The 21,717-nt window shown below is 34.5% G+C and overlaps 1 protein-coding gene across 1 annotated transcript; it reads right to left on the bottom strand.

The window, feature by feature from the left end:
• Nucleotides 1-1,542: 1,542 nt before the first annotated feature.
• LOC149232329 (two-component response regulator ORR3-like) lies at nucleotides 1,543-3,666 on the bottom strand. Its single transcript, XM_089376464.1, has 5 exons — nucleotides 3,075-3,666; nucleotides 2,901-2,971; nucleotides 2,740-2,808; nucleotides 2,571-2,641; nucleotides 1,543-2,460 (listed from the first exon to the last, which is right to left on the bottom strand). The coding sequence occupies exons 1-5, from the start codon at nucleotides 3,202-3,204 to the stop codon at nucleotides 2,331-2,333; spliced, it is 471 nt and encodes a 156-aa protein (XP_089232590.1). The 5' UTR covers nucleotides 3,205-3,666; the 3' UTR covers nucleotides 1,543-2,330.
• Between the last annotated feature and the right edge of the window lie 18,051 nt (nucleotides 3,667-21,717).

A 21,717-nucleotide genomic window follows, 5' to 3' on the forward strand; every position in this document is an offset into this window, starting at 1 on the left:
ATCCAAGGAACAAAAGATTTTGGCCTTGTTTACAAAAAGACTAAAAATTTTGTACTTGGTGGTTTTTCAGATGCTATCTTTGCTGGAAGTATTGATGATCGAGCATCAACATTAGGTTATTTAATGAGCATGGGGTCAACATCAGTGTCTTGGAGTTGTAAGAAACAAGCTACAATTGCCACTTCTTTAGCAGAACGAGAGTACATTTCAGCATGGGAAGCAGCAAGTGAAATTGTTTGGTTGCACAGAATTTTGCAGGACTTGGGCATTTCTCGGACAGAAGCTATGTCATTATTCATTGATAGCCAGTCAGCCATTAAGCTTGCTAAGAACCTAGTTTTTCATTTAAAGACAAAGCATGTGGATAGTAAGTATCGTCATATCAGATCTCTCATTGACAAGGATTTCCTCAAGCCAATTTATTGTCCTTTAGAAAATCAAATATCCGACATTTTCATGAAACCTCTTGGTAGAATAAAATTTACTAAATTCAAGGATGAACTTGGTATCTGTTGTATGTATCTTTGGATCATGGGGGGAATGTTAGATGATCCAAAAATAAAATATTATCATATGTTATAAAGTTAGAATAAAATAATTATTACTTTAAAATATTAAATTATTAATTATTAATTTAGAATATTTAATTATTAAATGTAGACATTTAGAATTAGAATATTGTTGTAAAAAGATATAACTCTACAATGTCGTATCTTAGGCTCTAATTTAGGAGAATTGTTAGTAAGTTGTTTAGATAGCTTTTATTGTAAATGGACACTTGTTATTTTATAATTGATCCATAATTAGAGGTAGTTAGGACATTGACCATATAAATAGCTCATTGCAAGAGTGTTTTGTTGTTGGGGTGTAAACTCTTGCAAAATCCAGATGTAATTTATTTTTTTATTAATAAAATTATGTGTTTGAGGACAATTCTGCATTAATTATATAAAAATAATAATATTTTTTTAAAATGTTAACAATTTTTAATTAATTAATAATTTTTTAAATACCAATATTTTTTTATAATTAATTAATACAGAAAAAAATGTAAATAATTTTTTAAATACCAATAATTTTTTTTTACTTAATTGATACAGGAAAAGTGTAAATATATTTTTTTAGTATTTAAAAATAATATTAATAATAATTAAAACACTATACTAACCACAGCACATAAAAAAATATATCAGTAATAAATTTCTTAGCTTTTGAGATGGAAATAATTCAAGAAATTTCAATTTCCAATTTTAAACTAAATAATTTTATACAAGAGGGAATTTTGATCCTTTCCTGGTGGATGTGCTGGAAAATAGCATAACCGACTGAATGATTCTTAAATTTTTTTAATCTTATAAATCTATCATTCATTAGAAATGCAGAGCGTTGGAAAACATGGAACCGTTTCTGAGTGATAAAAAATTTAAGATCATTTACGCGATACAATCATTTTGTTAAAGTTCTTCAGTACTTGTAAGCAAAACACCGAGTCAAATTCTGTCATGGTTCAGAGCAACTACAAAGTTTTCAAATGGAAAGACAAAACTTTAAAACTGCTTAAGAGTAGTTTTCAACACATTAACTGCTTAAGGGTTTTCAACGGGACAGAACATTTCCTTGTCAGCGAAAATCCCTAAAATCCCCATTCATTGAATATGAAAGAGGTACTTACTTAAATCTAACCAGTGACCTATACTGCCCCTGCATGCTTAAATCTAACCAGTGACATATACTACACCGCATTAATTACCCTATAGCACAGTATATATTGGTTACCTGTATCCACCCTAAGAAAACAGCGCTATTCTGGCGCGCATGCTCCTGGTTGCAACTGTGATTTTATCCTCTGAATTTCTTCTTCCTTCTTGAGAGTTTCTAAATCTAAGGGCGACCACGTTTCCATTCGAGCAAGACGAACAGGACGCCCACTGGTGGTCAACCTGCTTTCAATGTCTTAAGAGTTGCTCCTGGCACCCCTTTATTTCTCACATCCGGAAATGAAATATGTCCCTGGTGTCCCTATTTGTCGTTGGAACGAGTTTTCAAAGATATCTCGACAGGACCTTTGAGTGATCGGGTACACAAATCTCACTGGACAAATACCTCAGATCTGCACATACTTTGAGTAAGCCATTCCATTCAGTGTCCATGAGGAGACTCTCTGGATACTTCCGCCATACAGATTTCAGAAGTGTCAAATGACCATGGGTTCCTGACATTAATGGACACTATAATATGATAAAATACATTTTAAAAACAAAACTCACTATATTCTTCGAAAGTCTGAAGTACCAAATGTGTATTGCATTTCCATATTGATAGTCTCGATTTCAAATCGAAGGCCCAGTTGGGCAATAGCTGTCACTCTTGTGATCTCTACAGATATAATCTCTCAGTCGTTTTACATCCGAGATCTGCACGGGCTTCAATATGAACTCTTCTGCACCTTCGTCCAGACATCTGCTCACTTCACAGACCCTCGTAAGTACATAATCATGTCAAACGAATTATAATATTGTACTCTTTACATGTATTTAAAAAGAACATGCTGTCTGGAATTGGTTTTTCACCTGCGCTTTCTAGAGCTCTCGTTGTCAGAGGACATGACAACCACAGGAATCTCCTTGAGCTTTGAGGATTCCTATAGATTTGGTAAAGGAAGCCATGTTACCTATTATCGACTTAAAAATGAATGAATAAAAGCTTCCGTCGCCTAAAAGTTCGAACGATTAAAATTACCTTTACTCTTTTTAGCAAATCGTGGCCAGACATTCCTGGCATACAGTAGTCAGTGATTATCATATTCACCTGAAGGCCCCGAATCAGAAACGACATGATGTAAGATAGAAGAAACTGATCTATTCCATAATTCCATAATTAATCAACCTCCAACTACTTACGTTTGCAACGTTCTGGTCGTCTCCTAATCCCAAAAACTCGAGAGCCCTTCTCCCGCTATCCATTGTTGTAACTGCAGTTATACACACATATATAGTAAGCTATCGAATCGATAAAATGTCTACTTATATAAAAAAATCCTCAAAATATCGATCGCGGTCCGAATCCAATATTACCTTTGTAACAGGAGTTCTTCAATAGCTTTTCGATGACTTTTCGATCTATAACGCTGTCATCCACGGCCAGCACATGAACCTGAGAAGTGCTTTCTCCCTCTTCGACTGAATGATCTGAAGTCGAAGACATGCTTTGCGCTGTGTTCGACTCTGAAATCTTACTTCACAACGATGCCCAAACTGACCTTACAACAAACAATATGTTCTGATCCAAGATATGCCTATAGCCCGCTAACAGTATTGAAGCAAAAAAAATCAGAATCTCTTGTCGGCAGGCCGAATTCTTTCATTCATGAGACCATCTGGCGAGTAATAAAAGAATGGAAAACTCACTTAAAACAAGCTGCGGTGCCATAATGGTAGAGTAGACTAAAATCCCTAGCGTGTAGTTAGGGTTCTATGACAGCTGAGATTGCAGGTAATTACGCGATGTCTTGCGCGTATATTTCGGTGGACTCACAGCGACGCCATTTTTTAATTTCACAGAAAGCTTTGGCACACAAAACCATCCCAGATCTTAGCGCGTTCTAACAGGAATCCTCGTATCTACAAAATCCGAGAAAGATAACCCTAGTTCAGGAGAATTATACGGGTAATCCAATCCGAGTATGGTATTCCTGATATCACATGAATTGCATATATAATATGTGATCGAATGGATTTCAAATCAGCTGCCAAATTTTCCACCGATATGACAGCTATCGCCTTAGGGTTTGTTCAGCCTACCTTTCAAATCATAGCGAAATCACCCACCCCAAACCTAACGCAAACTTGACCAAGAAATTAGCCTCTTTTGCTCTTCGATGTGCCACAGTCAAAATTCCAGAAAACTCTTCACTATAATTTAAAACGAAACGTCACTGTAATTGACAATGTGACGTAAGAGATAATTAACGACGTCCTCCCCATTAGCACCATAGATTCCCGTACTTTATGTGATGACTTTTGCCCGAAGCCAGCCGGGACCGCTGCTTAGTTTGCTTTCAGAGTCCCTTGCTGCGTCCTCGTGCCCGCAGAGTAGGTAAGACTCCTCAATCTCCAACGATTTGTTTGATAATCTATTTGATCTCGAGAGATATGGTTGATTTCAAAGGATTTGGTAAATTTCTTAATCTCAAGTGATATCACAACTAATTTATTGGCTGACGGCTGATGGACCTATAGAACAATGATTTTAAGGATGGTGTAAAATATGGTTGAGGTAACTTTTATCCTTAAACCTCATTTAAAAAATATATATATAAAGTTATACAAATTATAAACATTAATTTATAAATAATTATCCAAAAACATAACATAAATAATAATAGATTTTTAAAAATTATTATTATTATTATTATTTCTAAAAAGTTACTTATACTTATTTATTAAATATATATATTTTCTGAAAAAAAAAAATATTTAACAAAGTTATTTCATTGACTATTTTACTAAGGCACTAAAGTAAACCATCATAAAAAAAATAAAAACTAGTTCAACTATATAAATTAATTGCTCTTAAATATCTATAATTTAATTACAGTTTAATCTATAATAATATGGGTTATTATACTTCTTAAGGATTTATGCTCTACCATGGGTATGATTGTTAACACTCACAAAACAAAAGTTATGATTATCAAATCCAAGAAAGACACTTACTCTAATTTTATGTACGACAATAGTAACTTGGAGGAAGTGTCTTCCTACAAGTACCTAGGAATTGATATTCATCACAAGCTCAACTGGAACTATAGGGTTGAGAAAAGGATTAATGGGGGATGGAAAGACTATTTTGGTCTTGAAAATAATGGTAAAATGGAAAACCTCGTAATGTGGGATAGAAAGAAGTTCGTCTTTGAAACTTTAGTCACTCTGGTTATCTTATATGGATGTGAGGTTTGGGGTCGTAGCATCTCTAGAGAATCCTAGAGAAAGATTGAGCAAATCTAGAAGCGTTTTATAACGTATAACCTCAAAATTTAATGCAACACACCCTATCATATTCTCCTTATAGAAGTGGGTCTTTCCGCTATCGAGAGCCTAGCTATGACTAGGCTTCTATTGTACAAGCACAAACTCAATAACATAGGAGACCATAGACTTCCTAAGCTAGCTTTAAATTCCAACCAAAAAACCACCTAAGGCTCAAATGAGGTTGGTATAAAGACACCATAGGACACCATAGACTACCTAAGCTAGCTTTAAATTCCAGCCAAAATGACCTAAAGCTCAAACAAGGTTGGTATAAAGACACCAGGGCCTGGTTAAACCATTGGGAGATCGAAGAGAATGTTGCATTGCAAAACACTAATAACATTAAAAATATTGTTACTTCTAAGTTCAAAGAAAAAATGTGGTATGAGCAAGATTTAGCAGCTAAAAGAAAAAATTAAGCTATTATAAGGAGGTCATCAACCCCACCGTAGAAGATCAAAAGTATCTCTTTGTTTTAACTAGCTCAAAGAAGAAAATTAATATAGCGAAGATTAGAACGATCTCTCATGAGTTCCATAGTGAGACGGGTTGTTGGGCAGTTCTTAAAACACCATGGATGGAAAGGTTCTGCCATCTCTGTGAGAATACGAACATCGAGGATGAAAATCACTTCCTCTTAGAGTGCCCCACATACAACCACATTAGATCTTAGTTTCAAAATATTTGTTGCAAAATTGACCTTCCTAGCCTTTTACATTGTCAAAATTACAGTGAGCTCGGGAGGCTTCTCTCCAAGCTTTTTGACTATACGAATAAAATCTTAAATCAAACTAAATAATTCGTTTCTTTAGGTCTGATAGACCAAAGTTTGGTCCCAGTGGACGTTAACCGTCATCATCATCATCATCACAAAACATATTTCATTTTATATGGCACATGTTCATATAATATTTTTTTAAATTAATCAATACAATCAAAAGGGAAAAAAATAAAAAATAAAAAAATTTAAAGATACAATTAAATTTTTATTTAATGAATACAATTTAAGAAAACTTTAGAATATTTTGTGAAATTTAAATTTCTATCTAACACCTATTAGTTGTTGATAACTAAATCAAAATTTTGGAAATTATATTCCAAAATAGACATGGCTATCAATTCAATATCATAAATAAAAACTAAACTAAATTTAAGACTAGTTAATATGATTTTCTTTTTAAATTAACTTAAAAAACCAAAAAAAACCATAATTACTTTAAATATAAATTCTAATCTTTTATCTATAGCTATTAATAATGAAAAATATTTTATAAATATTAGATCTCTATCAATTACTTAATAATTATTAATTATTAAATTAAAATTCAAAATAAATAATATAGTGACTTCCATAATTATACAACACATTATTCTCTTTAATAATTTTATTCTCTTCATAATCATTATTATGAGATTATTGTGTTTTTGGAATCAACGTGATCTACAAGTTCCTTGACGGATCTTAGAATGGAGTTTAAAATGGCCGATAACAAGAGCAAAGAGTCAAATACACCGTTACATTAATGTACTCATATCACAAACTCGTATCTGCCATAGATGGACAAAGGGAGACCACAACACAATCGCATAACGCGATATCATACCATATGATTTGAGTCGATGTTTATTTTTAGTGAATTGTTTGATTTAATTGCTTAAAGTTTACATGACTCTCTAAATATTAGTTTTCAAATATATAACTAACAGTTTTTCAAATTTAGTTTTGAAAAATAATTAAAAATTATTGTTAACAATTTAGTTCATAGCAGATATTATTCTCTAATACTCTTTTTTAATTTTAATTGCTAATGTCTAAGTGTTGGACACCTAATCCTAAAGGGTTAGTGTGGAAGTCGAAAAGACTAAGCAGTCCAAGATACCTTGGGATCTGAAACCCAAGAGTCACAACATTGTATTATAAATGTACATCTCCTATTAATAAAAAAATGTACTCACTGATTTATCTTTCCTAGTCTTTGCTGTCCATGTGTGTTTAACATGGTATCAGAGCCGCTTGTTTTTCTGTGGCCTGTTATGTGCATGTCAGTCCTCCACCTCTGCCCATAATTCTGTGTCTGAGCTGCCTTGAATAGCGCTGATGTGGTCTTCATTATCTCTGTCACTGTGTACGTTTTTGCTGGTAACGCTATCTCAGACTGACCACGCTGTTTCATAAACGGTTGAATTCTCCATACGTTGGCTGCATTGTAATAAATGTGAGACTGTGCGCTGTCTGCATTCTGTCCCTGAGGAGTCAGTCCACTGCCCCTCCACAGTCGCTACCCATTAAACGCTGCCCTCTCTCACGCTGCTCTGCCTCTGCCTGGGATATGCTAGTAATTGAATATCGCTGCTCTGTCCTGCGCTGCTCTGCATCTGACATGGTCTGACATTCTCTGCGCATCTTTGCCATCATTTTCTGTGCATTTTATTCTACCGTTGAATCGTTTCCTGCACGCGATATCATCTGGTTATGAAGATTAAATTTACCCTGGGGCCCTCTGTATTAAATGCCCTTTAAAGCTCAGTATTCTCTTGAATAAAATTGCGATGGGAAGCTATTCGACATTATTACAGTTAATTTTTTATAATCCCTACCAGTGTCTTGTTTGGATTACTTGTGTGGTGCGCCCGTCCGCTATTTAGGCTGCGGACACTGGTGTTGTGTGCCGTCAGAATAGCATTGCGGGGTCTGCATTCATTTTCATGGCTGGCTGAGCATATACCTACTGAGCAAAGAAATATATTATTGTGTATAATATCAGTCCCTTAACTTCTCATTTTTTGAGCTGCATGGAGTTTTATAGAGCTGGTATACTGCTGTTATAAGGAAAAAAGACGCAAAATTTTCCTTGCTGGAGATATCTCAGTGGTTCGACTTCTTCAAGTGACTGTTTGGCCTTTCATTTCACTCGAGGTTCGATTGTTTCACTGAAATTTACCTTGCTGGAGCTCTCTGAGGCTGTGTTGGACAGCGTGTAGCAGTGGGACGGCTTAGTATGCAAAGGGGTCACACTCCCAACAATTTCTGAGCAGTGTATGATCTTTTTATATGTGCGGGAGTGCCATTTCTATATCTGTTAACAGCCACAAATGCCAGGTGCCAAATCGTTACCTCTGTCATGTATTTCATGCGTTGGTTGGTAGTATGAGGACTGCTGTGTAGTTCTGGGCCAGCGTATTTAATTCTGGGCGATTTCTTCATTACCAAAGGCTGAAACGAAATGTTGAAGGGACTATTTGCATTTAAAATTCATTCCAAGGCTGCAAATAATTATCAGGTTCTACAATCCCAATAAGCTCTCTGTATTTTTAATGAAGAAAATACTTTCTATTTTAGTGGAGCCTGCGTTGAATGATGCAGTCGATGACTATGAGAATCCAACTGTTTGGTTTGTTTTTATTGTGTGAAAGTCCCGTGGGTGTACAATAAATTTTATGGACCTGCATACAATGTTACGAGGATCATGAGAATCAGGTTTATTGAGCCATTGAACAGAGAAATATGAAGCAGATACAATGCGTTCGGCAAGATCTGAAGCGGAGCTACATAGCATTTTTAAACTAGATGAAGACTTCATACGTGAGGAAAAATATTATGCCTGACATAGTTGACAGTGGCCATATAAAGTCATACTATGTGATTGAGGTTGATCTTATGAAACCGTTGGCAAAGATGGATAAAAAGTTCACATAACTTCTCAACTTCTGCAACCTTTTGCCGATGCATTTTGTCCAATATTTTGTTCTCCTCCTGGCATATTTCAATCTGTTTCATCAACTCCTGGTTCCTATTTTGTAAATCATCAACCATCGAAGCTTTTGCCCGAGCAAACTGCACTGTCCTCTCTGCATCGAGGAGGGCTACTTCTTTGGACTTTTCGAAGAGCTAATGCTGAGAAAATGTGTTGATCTTCATTATAAGCATCATCTATATCGATAATCATCCACAATAAAGGAGTAACCTACCAAAGACCAGAAGTAGTGTGGGAATGCCTCTATCTCTGTGTGAGCTTGAGAGGCATCGAAAGGGTCGTTGATGACCTGTGGTCATTCATATACCCAATGCATAGTGCAGCATGCAACCACCATATTAGCTAGCTCTTGTTATGTTGTTTCCTTCGACTGGTTCATTTAAGTGATAGTGTGTTGGAATGTAATGAGGTTGATCTGGTGAGAATATAACAATGCATTGATATGTTTTCTGTTCTCGGCAAGTCGTGAAGGCTTTGTGCTTTGAATAATTCTGAATGTCATATGCTGGTATGCGCTCTGTTGGATTCTGCGTTGAATTGAAGGCTCTGGTTTGTGGTATGTGTTGAGTTCTTTTCTTGAAGGCTGTGCCGATGTTCTTTAAAGCTTTTATATTTGGGAGTGTTTGGTTGCAGTGAATTCAAATGCTCCTGCTAAACATAGCATGCACAGTACAGTAGAGAAGACCTTTTATATTGAGCCTGCATAACAGCTATTTGCAGAAAATCATTTGTTATCATGCAAATCTGGTATCTCAAATATTGAAGTGGACTATTGTTTTCTTTGAAGAAAGTGGCAAGATCAGAGAATATTAATTTGTACCCCTGTCAAAGCATATGAGTATTCAAGTCCTGTCCATGACAGTGTTATAATTATTGGAGTTTTGTTAGCCATCATTTCTGATTCAAAAGCGAAGGAGTATTTGAAGGATCCAAGCAAGTTTGCAGTTGCTGCTGCCCCAGTTGTGGGACTGTATTTAAAACTCATTATAGTTTCTGTTTCTTGATTCATTTGCTGCACAAAGGATTTTTCTGTGTCTTTGTACTGTGAGTGGGTGTTACTTTTACTCATTGGGTCATAGTTGTAATCAGTGTTTTAAAGGGGTGTAATTTTGACAATGAAGAATATGCCTCGAATTACTGAAATATTAGAGTTATTAAAAACTCTGATATATTCCTCTAATCATGAAACATTCCAAATCAGCAAAGGCTCTCTCTCAGAAATTCAAACATGTCTACAATATGCACAAGAGAAGATCGATTTTTTGCAGCTTGAATCATAGCTACAGCAAGAAGAGCTACATCAAAATAGACACCATTCTGAACCTGTTTCTGTTCAGAACATTGGGACAACGACCCATCAGCAGCATATTAATAATGATACAGTTCATTCAAATAAAGCAGCAGTTGTATATGCAGATGCAGAAACTCAGTCTGCACTTCCCAAGCCCATCATCAGACCTTGGGAACAGCTTGTCCACAACAAGCACAAAACTGGTCTTGGATATGACAAGGACTTGTCCTTTCATATTCCAGACTATGCCAAGCCCATTCAGTTTCAGAGTGCTGGATTCATTCATAACAGTTCACTTGCTCCTCATGACAGTTCAGTTTCAGCTGTTCCAGATTCTACCCCTCTTCCACAACAACAACAACAAATCGTGAAATGCCAACACTGTGACTGAGTTGGCCATTTGAAAGGTCACTGTTTTGATCTTCATCCATGTGAGCACTGTCATAAAACGAGTCATTCTTCACACAGATGCTTCAGAAATAAACATCCTGCAAGAACAAAGATTCATCTTGGATGGATCGCTTCTTGGAAATGGGCATCAACAGCCAAGAAGATATTCCAAACACATGTCAGAACTTGTTCCAGAATATTGAACAGTCTTGCAGTTGAGTTTTCTCCATCTTCTCACCTTGTATCTGACAGGGGGGGAAATGATGGTCATCTACAAGCTTCAAAGCCACATCAAGCGAGCCTGAGCCACAACCTGCCACACCAGTTTCAGAGTTGTAGCCAGAGACAAAGATGCCTGAACATGCCTTCAGTTGGCAATCTAGGACACTTCCTCTAGCAGAAGACTCCAGCTTCTTGCCAGTTTTGGAAGAGTTCCAGGAATCGCAGAGTTGTTGGTCATCCTTAAACCATCACAGATTAAGAACACTTCCTCTAGCAGAAGACTCCAGCTTCTTGCCAGTTTTGGAAGAGTTCCAGGAATTACATTAAGCATTCTAGAGTTGTTGGTCATCCTTAAACCATCACAGATTAAGAACACTTCCTCTAGCAGAAGACTCCAGCTTCTTGCCAGTTTTGGAAGAGTTCTGGGAACTGCACTAAGCGTTCCAGTGTTGGTGGTCATCCTTAAACCACCGCCCTTTTTTACCAACATTTCATAGAGCACATTCAGCCTAGTGCTGCCATGCATTTTTGCACATTTTGTATTATAGATCTCTTCTTGGACTCATACATAACCCTTCGGATTAACGGGGGAATGTTGGACACCTAATCCTAAAGGGTTAGTGTGGAAGCCGAAAAGACTAAGCAGTCCAAGAGACCTTGGGATCTGAAACCCAAGAGTCACAACATTGTATTATAAATGTACATCTCCTGTTAATAAAAAAATGTACTCACTGATTTATCTTTCCTAGTCTTTGTTGTCCATGTGTGTTTAACACTAAGTTTAGGTTAGGCTTACAATATTTGAGATTAAATAAAAAGTGTTTTACTTTGGCATGCTGATAAGTTGCCTTCAACTTTGAGTTTATAAGTTTTTTTTTTCCTTTTACTCCAAACTTTATATTCAGCATATATTTTTGGTTATAGTAGCTTTAGTATTATTTAGTTCATATCTCTTAATATTTCCTTGTATTTTTGTCTTGTTGCATTTACTTATATCTCAATTATCTTTGATTGAAATATTTTGTCAATTCATATAAGATCAAAAACATAATTTGTGTTTTCTTTCAACTTTCTTTCACCATTGCAATAATTTCAACATATTTGATCGATGTCTCGTTTCATCTTCTAATATAGTTATGGTAATTTTTCAATAACAACTTTTATCATTATAACACCTAGGCATTGCAAGCCACTTTTCAAGAAAATATAACTTAACTTCATAATCAAACTCAACATTCATGAATATGTTCTTCTTTCCTATTGTTGTTGTTGTAAAGGTGGTTTCAATTTTTTCTTGGACATGTGTACCTATACACTCAAATTCATTTTTTTCTACCATGTTCAGTCACTACATCTTGTATAGAATCATTATTTTCCTCTTAAATTTCTTGTATTGGATTTACAATATTACTTAGGACAATGATACTATCAAATTTTTGTTTATGTTCTTATGTTTCAACAACCTCTTCCAGAATGTCTCCAATTATTTTAGCTATATCAAAAAATTCACCTTCTTTGATTATAATGGGTTCATAAATAAAGAATTGTAATTCTCTATGGCTAAATGTGATGTTGATTATTGTTACTCTCCCTTTCATTGTATGTATCTCTAAAACATTCCAAACATTTAGGGATATGGTTGTTGTTGTAATCTTGGGAAAAATGTTATCATCCAAGCTCTGTCAAATGACAAACAATGTTGATTGTTAGAAATATAAAAGAGATGAGCAGAGAGAACAATTAGGCACACAAATCACATTGTGTGATATCTTTATTGATCATAATAGTTACACATATATAGGACATAAATTTCTCACTTCCACACATCTAGATCATAACTACAACTCATACATAGGAAACAACAACTTCTAGATTGACGCTTGGGAACTCTTAATGAAATCTCATGACAAAACATGGAGGCATTACTTCTGACACCCTCTCTTAATGCTTACATGGAAAACATTGAAAACATATATTACAACAACAATGATAATCTTTGTCTAACTAGTCTTCGTCAACACTCACCTCCACTCTAGAATATCGCAAACACTGCTCTTTCACCACTTCAATCTATCACTTGACCTCCATTTAAAACGTAACTGCCTCTCACCATCGTTGATGAACTTTGCAGGATCAACAATATTAACACCTCGGCTCATCGGGCTTCAACTATAAGAGTCGTCAACTAATGAATCATCCTATGGACCAACCAACATCTGTTGGATAATTTCATTTTTAGCTATCCATTAGTTTCTAGGATGGAGGTTTGGATGTTGAATGTGTTCAAAAGCTAATCAAACAACTTGACCTTAAAAACACAAAAGAATTGATGTTTTGGACACCTGGGCTTTCAATATAAGAACCACCAACCCTTTTTATAACCAATAGAAACATAAACACCAACCCCCAGAATGTACAAAGACAAAACGAATGATTGTTCTTTATTAATCTATGCATATCAGATCAAATATAATAATAATAACTTTGAATATCGGCATTAACCTTTAGATCTGAAATGTTTGGATCTCGATCTTTGGATAAACAATACCACAACATTCTATTAGTTTAAAGCTAGAATGAGAAATGCCAACATTCCACCTGCATGCCGCAGTTATACATCTTGGACCATCTGATAATACCGAGAACCGCCATTTAAAACATGTAAACATTGCACTCAATTGTAGATCCACACTATATCAAACTAAATCTATGATGATCTAGCTTCTTCACAAATAGATCTCCTCTTCTTTTAAAAATATTTGTCCACAATGACACTTCATACAACAATAGCAACATTGGATCTTCACAATTCTCCTTTGCATGCAACTATTCACAATCCACATACAAACAATATATCCAACGCCCTATTAAATTAATCTATGTACAAAGAAGTATCATGGCTAAAATTGAATGATCTTAGCACCTCTTGTGAGAGAGTCAAGGTTGAACTAGCTTTGATACCATCTTTAAAATATAGAAGAGATGAGAAAGAGAATGATTAAACACACAAATCACACACTACATCATATCTTTATTGATAATAACAGTTACACATATATAGCACATAAGTCTTTGACTTCCAAACATCTGGATCATAACTACAACTCATACATAGGAAACAACAACTTTTAGATTGATGCATGAGAACTCTCAATGACAACTCATGACAACACATAGAAGCATTACTTCCAACATGGAATCATTACATCCAAACCTCGTTGAATGATAGACAATGTTGATACATCATCCTTCTCGTGTCCTTCATAACTAATTGTCCTAAGAATTGATGAATTTCATTGAAGTGCGTAACCTAAGGTAGAGATATTGTGTACAACTTTTTTTTCTCTTATTTTGTAACTTTCCATGGCTTTTGGATTCTAATTTCTCCATATTATATTATATATATATATATATATATATATAGGTTAGCACTTTTCCACCAAAACCCAAAAATTAAAATCCTAAAATGTGCAGTGACAATTGGACAAGCATTTACAGTAGGGTTATAAATGACTTTGTACTTAGGAAGGGTAATGTAGTTGTTTTGTTTTTTCATAAATGGGAGAAAGTTCATAAAAAAAGGGAAAGTTTATAATATTGAGGATTATTGGATAAGGCTATGTTGATGTAAAGGAAAAATAAGACATTATAAATTAATTTTGTAGTTTTTGTAAAAAAAAATTAATATTTATTTCCAATACTATTGGCCCTAAATCTGATTATGTTAGTGAGACATATCTCATAACTAGCAATAAATTTTTTATATTGCAATAAATACATAACTTTTCAAGTCAGTCTTCTTTTATAGAAGTTAACTAGGTTTCCCATTTTCAATTCATTAAGCGTGGGCTCTCTCATGAAGTGTAATTACGGAGACCTCATTAATTAGTCCAAGCATATCAAAGTCCCCAATTGTTTAAGAAATAAAATTTAATTTGATTAATCTCCGCATGTCGAAGTCCCCAATTATTTAACAAATAAAATTGAATTGAATTATTAAGTAATTAATTCAAATTCCCATGTCATCTAGAATATTTGTCTTTTCAGGGATTCTCGAGGCATATTTGAAAATTTAGCAATTTGTGTAACCTCACCAAAGATTAATTGTAATAAGTTATTTTAAAAATTGTATTGATCATATGAATTTAATGAGTTTTGATAATGAAAGTGTTTATGGACGCAGAGGAATCGCCGAATGAACTAAAGTGGTTGGAATCTATGTAAAGAAAAATAAAAAATATTGCACTAGCTATGTTTGAATCATGTTTTTGATGACGGATATAGATTCAAAACCATCCAAAACATATAAGGCACACAAAACCTTGGAATTTGACAGCAATAATTTGTATTTACAAAAATCCCTACCAAATTTTATCAAAATCTTATCGAAATTTGCATAATTTTCAAAGCAAAAAATCGCTTAATTAGACTAATGGCTTTTAAATCTAGTGTTAAAATATGGTTGTTACACGCACTCTACTTGGACTAATGGCTTTTAAATCTAGTAGTAAAATATTGTTGTTACAGGCACTCCACTTTGACTAATGCCTTTTAAATCTAGTAATAAAATATTGTTGTTACATTTTTATTTTTTGCTTATGGATTGTAAATGCTTCTAAGTTTTTTGCTTATGGATTGTAAATGCTTCTAAGTTTTTAGCTTGATGGTACTATGAATGCCTTCTATATTTTTCTAATTTTTTAAGAGAAATTAGGAGAATTTATCTCGAATGCTATTGATTGTGAATTTGAAAGTGTTAATTATATTAATTAACTAAATTAAATTAACATAATTAAATTTTAATTACAATAAATTATTAATTAATTAAACAAAGCTTCACGTAATAACTATAATGTAGCCTTGTTTATGTCGAGTTTGATGCTATCTGTGGCCTTTGTTTATGTCGAGTTTGATGTTCTCTGTGGATGTGGATAAAATTTGATTAATTTATATATTATTTTTATTTTTCTATTTAAAGAAAATAGATGTTCCATTAATTAAATATAATATTAGATTATTTTTTAAGTTTGAAAACAATTTTAATTAAATAATATTGATGATCAAATTAGTATTTTAATTTTTTGTTGTTAAAATTATTATAATAAAATTATATATTTTTAAATAATATTATATTTTTATTTTGTAGAAAATATGGTTTTTATTCAATGTTTTTTTTTTAAATAATTGTATTTATTAATTTAATTTATTCACATATGTATTATTAATTGTATTTATTAATTTAATTTATTCACCTATATATTATTATTATTATTATTATTACTATCTAATTTTAAGGTCACAGTTAAGTCATACATTAAATTGGTGTATAAGACTCTCTTGTTTGTGGGACAAGGGACCTATGATTGCTAAGTGTATGAAAGCATACATACTCTACCCCTCAGGTTTTGAACGTAAATCTTCTTAGACGGAAACACATGCTCTTAACCATTAGGCCCACTCAAACTGTATATATATATATATATATATATATATATATATATATATATATATATATAGATATAGATATATATATATATATATATATATATATATATATGAATATGAATAATATATTTTATTTTATTATAAATCAAATTTATATGTGATATTATCTAAATATTGTTGTCTTAAAATTTAAATAATTATAATAACCAAATCTAATCTTCTTCATAATCTTTTATAATCTAATTGTTTGGTTACCTGATATAAATTGGTTGTGATGTCCCTTGTAAATATTTTATTTTACTGCAGTAAAAACAAAATTTGATATTATGGTTATTGTTTGAATTAAGTATTTAAATTTGATAATTATAAAGAGAAAAACTATATTTGGAGTGTTAACAAATCTTGTAACTTTTCATATCAAGAAAGTTAGGATATGCAGTTGCCTAACCCTAACTACCTCCTTGAGTATGAATTCTCCAAGGAAAGGACTCAAAGGGCAATGGGAAACCTGAGAGTAACAGAGGAGAAAGGGAGAGAATCTGTAATGAAAGGTTAGACATGAAAAGAAGCTAAGTCTAGTGGTGACTAGATAGCTGTGGCACTGTGTGCGAAGTCTTGCAAGAAGACATTGGTCTTGTGAGCAAGCTCGGGGGGAGACTTGGACCTGACGACAAGTCTCATGGTTGGGAGGATTGAAATCTATAAATTACAGAGGTGACTTCAACAATTGATTTTTCCTTTATTACAACTTTATAAGTAAAACAACCTAGAGAAACTTATTTTAAAAAAAAATGAGTTGGTAGAATAAAATGTTCAGATCTGGAAAATGTTGTAAATAACACTTGAAAATTAATACTGTACAGTAATATCTTAAAAATAGAAGTAGATATTCCTAGTTAAAATATAGATTTGAGAACGTAAGTACAGACTCATAGGAAAACAAGTTTCGAAAGAAAAGAATAAAACTGTGCATGAATTAGTAATATCAGAAAAGAACTAAGTTTATTTTTCCACAAGAAAGAAGTATGTACTATTTACTTGCGAGAGCTGAGATTTTATAATAATTATAGATGGAAAATCGGCCGAGGTCTGTTCTAATTATTAATTTGGAAATCACTGTAAAACATTTTATATTTACATTTTATAATACTGGCAAGAGACCGGAAACTTTATGTGGCAACGTTGAACTGTAAAACCCTAAAGAAATTCAAGAAGTAATGACAATATAGAAATGTTGACAATAACAAGGAAAGTCATCATCAGACCCTTACGACCTGATACGCCCATGAACCCAGGGCCAAAATCCAAGTCCTAGGCCTACATTTCCACAAATGACAATCTTAAACATATGTAAAACGTTAACAGAAGATTAGTGGCTTACAAACCAACAAATCTAGATATACATCATAGAGAAAGAACTAGACAATGACATAAACCAGGAAACGATATGAGGCATCGATTACCCATATATTGAAAAACAAAGTTCGATTCATTGCATAGAAGCTCGCACGCATCATGCTCCGGTAACCAGAGAGATGCTGGAGCTAAGGGTTATCAAATGAAAACATTATATAACAAATGACAGAGCTAAGTCCAATAGCAACATACATCAAACGGCCCAACCATGAGAAAACTATGGTATGCATATATTATAAAGAGGACAAAGCCCCAAAACAACAGTACACTTTAGAGCGTCATGGAAAAGGATTTTGGGACCTTCTAGTGTAACCCCAAGGGTTGTCGGATAAACCCAAAATCCATATCGTTTACTAGAAGCAGAGGATATGTGCCTTCTCTTAAAACAAAAAATAAATACAACCACAACAACGAGTTTCCATGGGCAAATCCCTTTTGTCCAGAATAAACTTGAATACAAATTCTTCATGTGTATGATTAAACACCATAGCTAATACTCTAAACCTTTTGATAGTTTCATCTAAGGAACAACCCATCTCTGTACTCGGTCATTAGTAGACGGTGGCTAAACTACAACATACCTGAAAACCTTTGAAATACTTGAGTAGGAGGATGGCGAAAGGACTGGTGCAAACAACTTTGGGGTTTCCATCGAACATTGAGAACTCACGAGCAAATCCTGCATTTCAATTTCAATGAATCGTTAAGAGAAATATACAAACTGTAATCTTAAAAAAATCAAGGAAATTGCTAATTCATTTTAGAATTACCTGATAAGGGTCGTGCATGGGTAGTGTAACCACCTGTTTCAAGAGCCATTACGGATGCCATGACATTCTCAACACTGCACAAACCCTCCAGGAATGAAACCCTGGTATCGTAGCCCAAAAGCTAGAGAGCCGAAAACAGAAGCGATAAATGAAATGCAAGTCCATCGAATTTCCCAAAGAAAGTTTCCAGAAGACCCATCGTCTATTGGATCAGCTCCAAGGCTTGTACACCGTCGATGCAGCGAGGAGAACGAGGCAAGAGGGACAGTTGGAGGGCAGCCAGCGAGGTAGTCGAGGCCTGCTTCCACCACAACTCAGCGACAAAGTAGAGACATTAATAACACCATAAATCGCGTGATACGAATTATGTACAGTGCAAATCAAAAGTGCCAGTTTGATTGTAAATATATATTGAATCATATGAACATTAGTATTGTGTATTAATTAGAGTTATGATTGTATACGGAAATCTATATATGATTTATGGTAAGTGCATTTAGAACTATGGTAGAAAGTAATTTTTTTTATTATTTTATGAGTTATAGGGAGATGTGACAAGTGGTATCAGAGCCAAGGTTACCAAACTGAGGCCTCTGGAAAACTAATGACTGATAGTGTTGTGCATATACAACAAAAGAAGCAGGAGCAGTTAACATGAGAAGGACAGATAGCACTCCCCACAGAAACATGACAGGCTTAGGACCTGCAACTTTTCATGAAACCAACCCTGAAGTATGGGTGCAATTAGGAGAAGAACCTATGCTACAATACTCAAGACTGTACAAGACATAAAGAACGAGATGGTCTGGTTACAGGTAGACAGTGAAAGATTAATGCTGGAATAGGAGAAGATTATGAAAAGTCTGTCAGATAAGCAAAATCAGCATCAACCGATTCCCAGCCTAGAACACAGGGACATGTTAGGAGAGCAAGAATATCAGACAGAGTATGTGGAAACAGAAGGAGGGGAAGAAAATCAAGAGGAAAAGTCAAATAATTCCTCAGAGCATAAAACACAAAAGAGGCAAAGGACAGAACTGCAAGGACAATTCTGGAAAATAAAGCCGCCCCTCTTTGACGGTGAACAAGAAGAGGCAGTGAAAGCATGGCTTATTAATATGAATAAATACTTTCAACTATATGAATATGACCACAATTTAAAGGCTCGTTTGGCCATTTTCCAGCTGCAAGGAAAAGCCACCTTATGGTGGGAAGAGGTAAAGACCATACGAGGGGTGAATGAACAAAACATAACATGGGAAAAGTTTCAAAGATATTTTAAGGAAAGGTATTTAACTGAACGATTCTATGATGAAAAAGAAAAAGAGTTTCACGACCTACGACTTGGACAACTAACAATGGATGAGTTCATTACCAAATTTACCTCCTTACTTCGGTATGTTCCTTACATACGAGAAGAGAAGGCAAAAGTACAATGATTTATCAGTAGCTTACCACTATTCATGAAAGAGCATAAAGAATCGACAACCCAAAAATAATGGATGAGGTCATACGGAAGGCTAGGATATGTTATCAGCAAAGTAAACAGAAAGGAGAAGTTATGGGAAAGAAATGGATTGACAAGAAGGGCAATAAGTTTTCTGTTGGCAACAAAGGAAACATGGGAAACATCAATAAAGGACCCCCCAGAGGATAGTTAAATAGAAATCTGCATAGGAATCAGTCCAGATTTAGACCTTCCAATGAACCCAAACCGAGTGAGCAATCAGGAAGAACTGAAGTTGAAGCAATAGCAAGACCCCCAGTACAATGTTGGGGATGTGGAGGGCCACATTACATTAAGAACTATCCTAACCACAAAGGCACTCAACAGATTTTGCAGATTCAGGAGGTATCTACAATAGGGGATGTAGTGAGGAGTATTCTGAAAATTAATGCTGCCCTTGAAGATCATCAAGAAAAATACCATCCAACTATGGTGGAATTCGAAGGTAAAATATTTGGTCATGCTATATCTATTTTAATTGACCTAGGAGCTATGTTAATTTATATGTTAGTCCTAAAATCATTGACCAATGTGGTTTACAAGCTGTCAACTTCAAAAACCCCTGGTTAGTACAGCTAGCAATAGGGTCAAAGAGACGTGTGTTGGCCAAGGTCAACAACTGTCCTTTAGAAATAGTGGGTCAGCATTTGGTGGAAGATCTAAACATATTACACCTAGGGACATATGATTTTCTAATAGGCATGGACTGGTTGGAGAAGCACTGGTCCCTTATAAACTGTAAAATGAAAGCTATCTGCTACATGGATGAGAAGGGAAACAAATAGGAGATTCAAGGCATTTTGAGACCACTAAAATTACGACTGATAAATGCCTCCCAACTAGAAAAGTGCATCAGAAAATGATGCTAGATTTACACAATTTAGGTGGGTTATGCCAACTCAAGGGACAAGTCTGATTCCTTGGAAAGTATCCCTGTGATACAAAATTTTCAAGATGTATTTCCTGAAGGAATTCTAGGGCTTCCTTAAAAAATATACATAGACTTCACCATTTAACTGGTAGCAAGAGTGGCCTCGGTGTCCCACGCTCCTTTTCGTATGAGTATAGCAGAGCTAACTAAATTAAAAATGAAAATACAAGAGTGGTTGGATAAAAATTATATCCACCCAAGTGTGTTGCCTTGGGGAGTCGCCGTACTATTCTTCAAAAAGAAATACGGGACTCTACGTATGTGTATGGATTATAATCAGCTAAATAAGCTGACTATTAAGAGCAAGTACCATTTACCTCACATAGAAGAACTATTTGATCAAGTGAAGGGTGTGATTATGTTTCCAAAGATTGATCTATGATCGGGATACCATCATATCAAAATCATGGAGGAAGAAATAACTAAAACAACCTTTAGGACCCGCTATGGACATTACAAGTTCGTGGTGTTACCCTTCGGACTGACCAATGCCCCCGCGACCTCTATCTATCTAATGAACATTATATTTCATCAGTATTTAGATAAATTTTTATTAATCTTCTTTGATGATATACTGATTTATTCCTGAAATGTTGAACATAAGGAGAATCTCAGGATAGTGCTACAGACTCTCCAAGGACATCAATTTTATGCAAAATTTAGCAAGTGTGATTTCTTTAGAGAGCAGATTCAGTGTGTAGGCCACATCATTACCAAAGATGGAATCATTGTAGACCTAGAAAAGATAAAGATGTGGCAGGTATAAGATCTTTTATGCGACTGGCAGGGTATTATAGATGATTTGTTGAGGGATTCTCTAGGGTGGCCTATCCTATTACCTCCCTACAAAAGAAGGGAAAAACCTTTAAATGGACAGCTGAGTGCCAACAGAGCTTTGAATAGCTCAAGCATCTACTCACCACTGCGCCAATCTTAAGCATAGCATATCCAAATAAGGAC

This window comes from Pinus tabuliformis, chromosome J, assembly GCF_031772625.1.
Source record: "Pinus tabuliformis cultivar Carrire ecotype Pingquan chromosome J, CPIR1, whole genome shotgun sequence".
Taxonomy (NCBI): Eukaryota; Viridiplantae; Streptophyta; class Pinopsida; order Pinales; family Pinaceae; genus Pinus; species Pinus tabuliformis.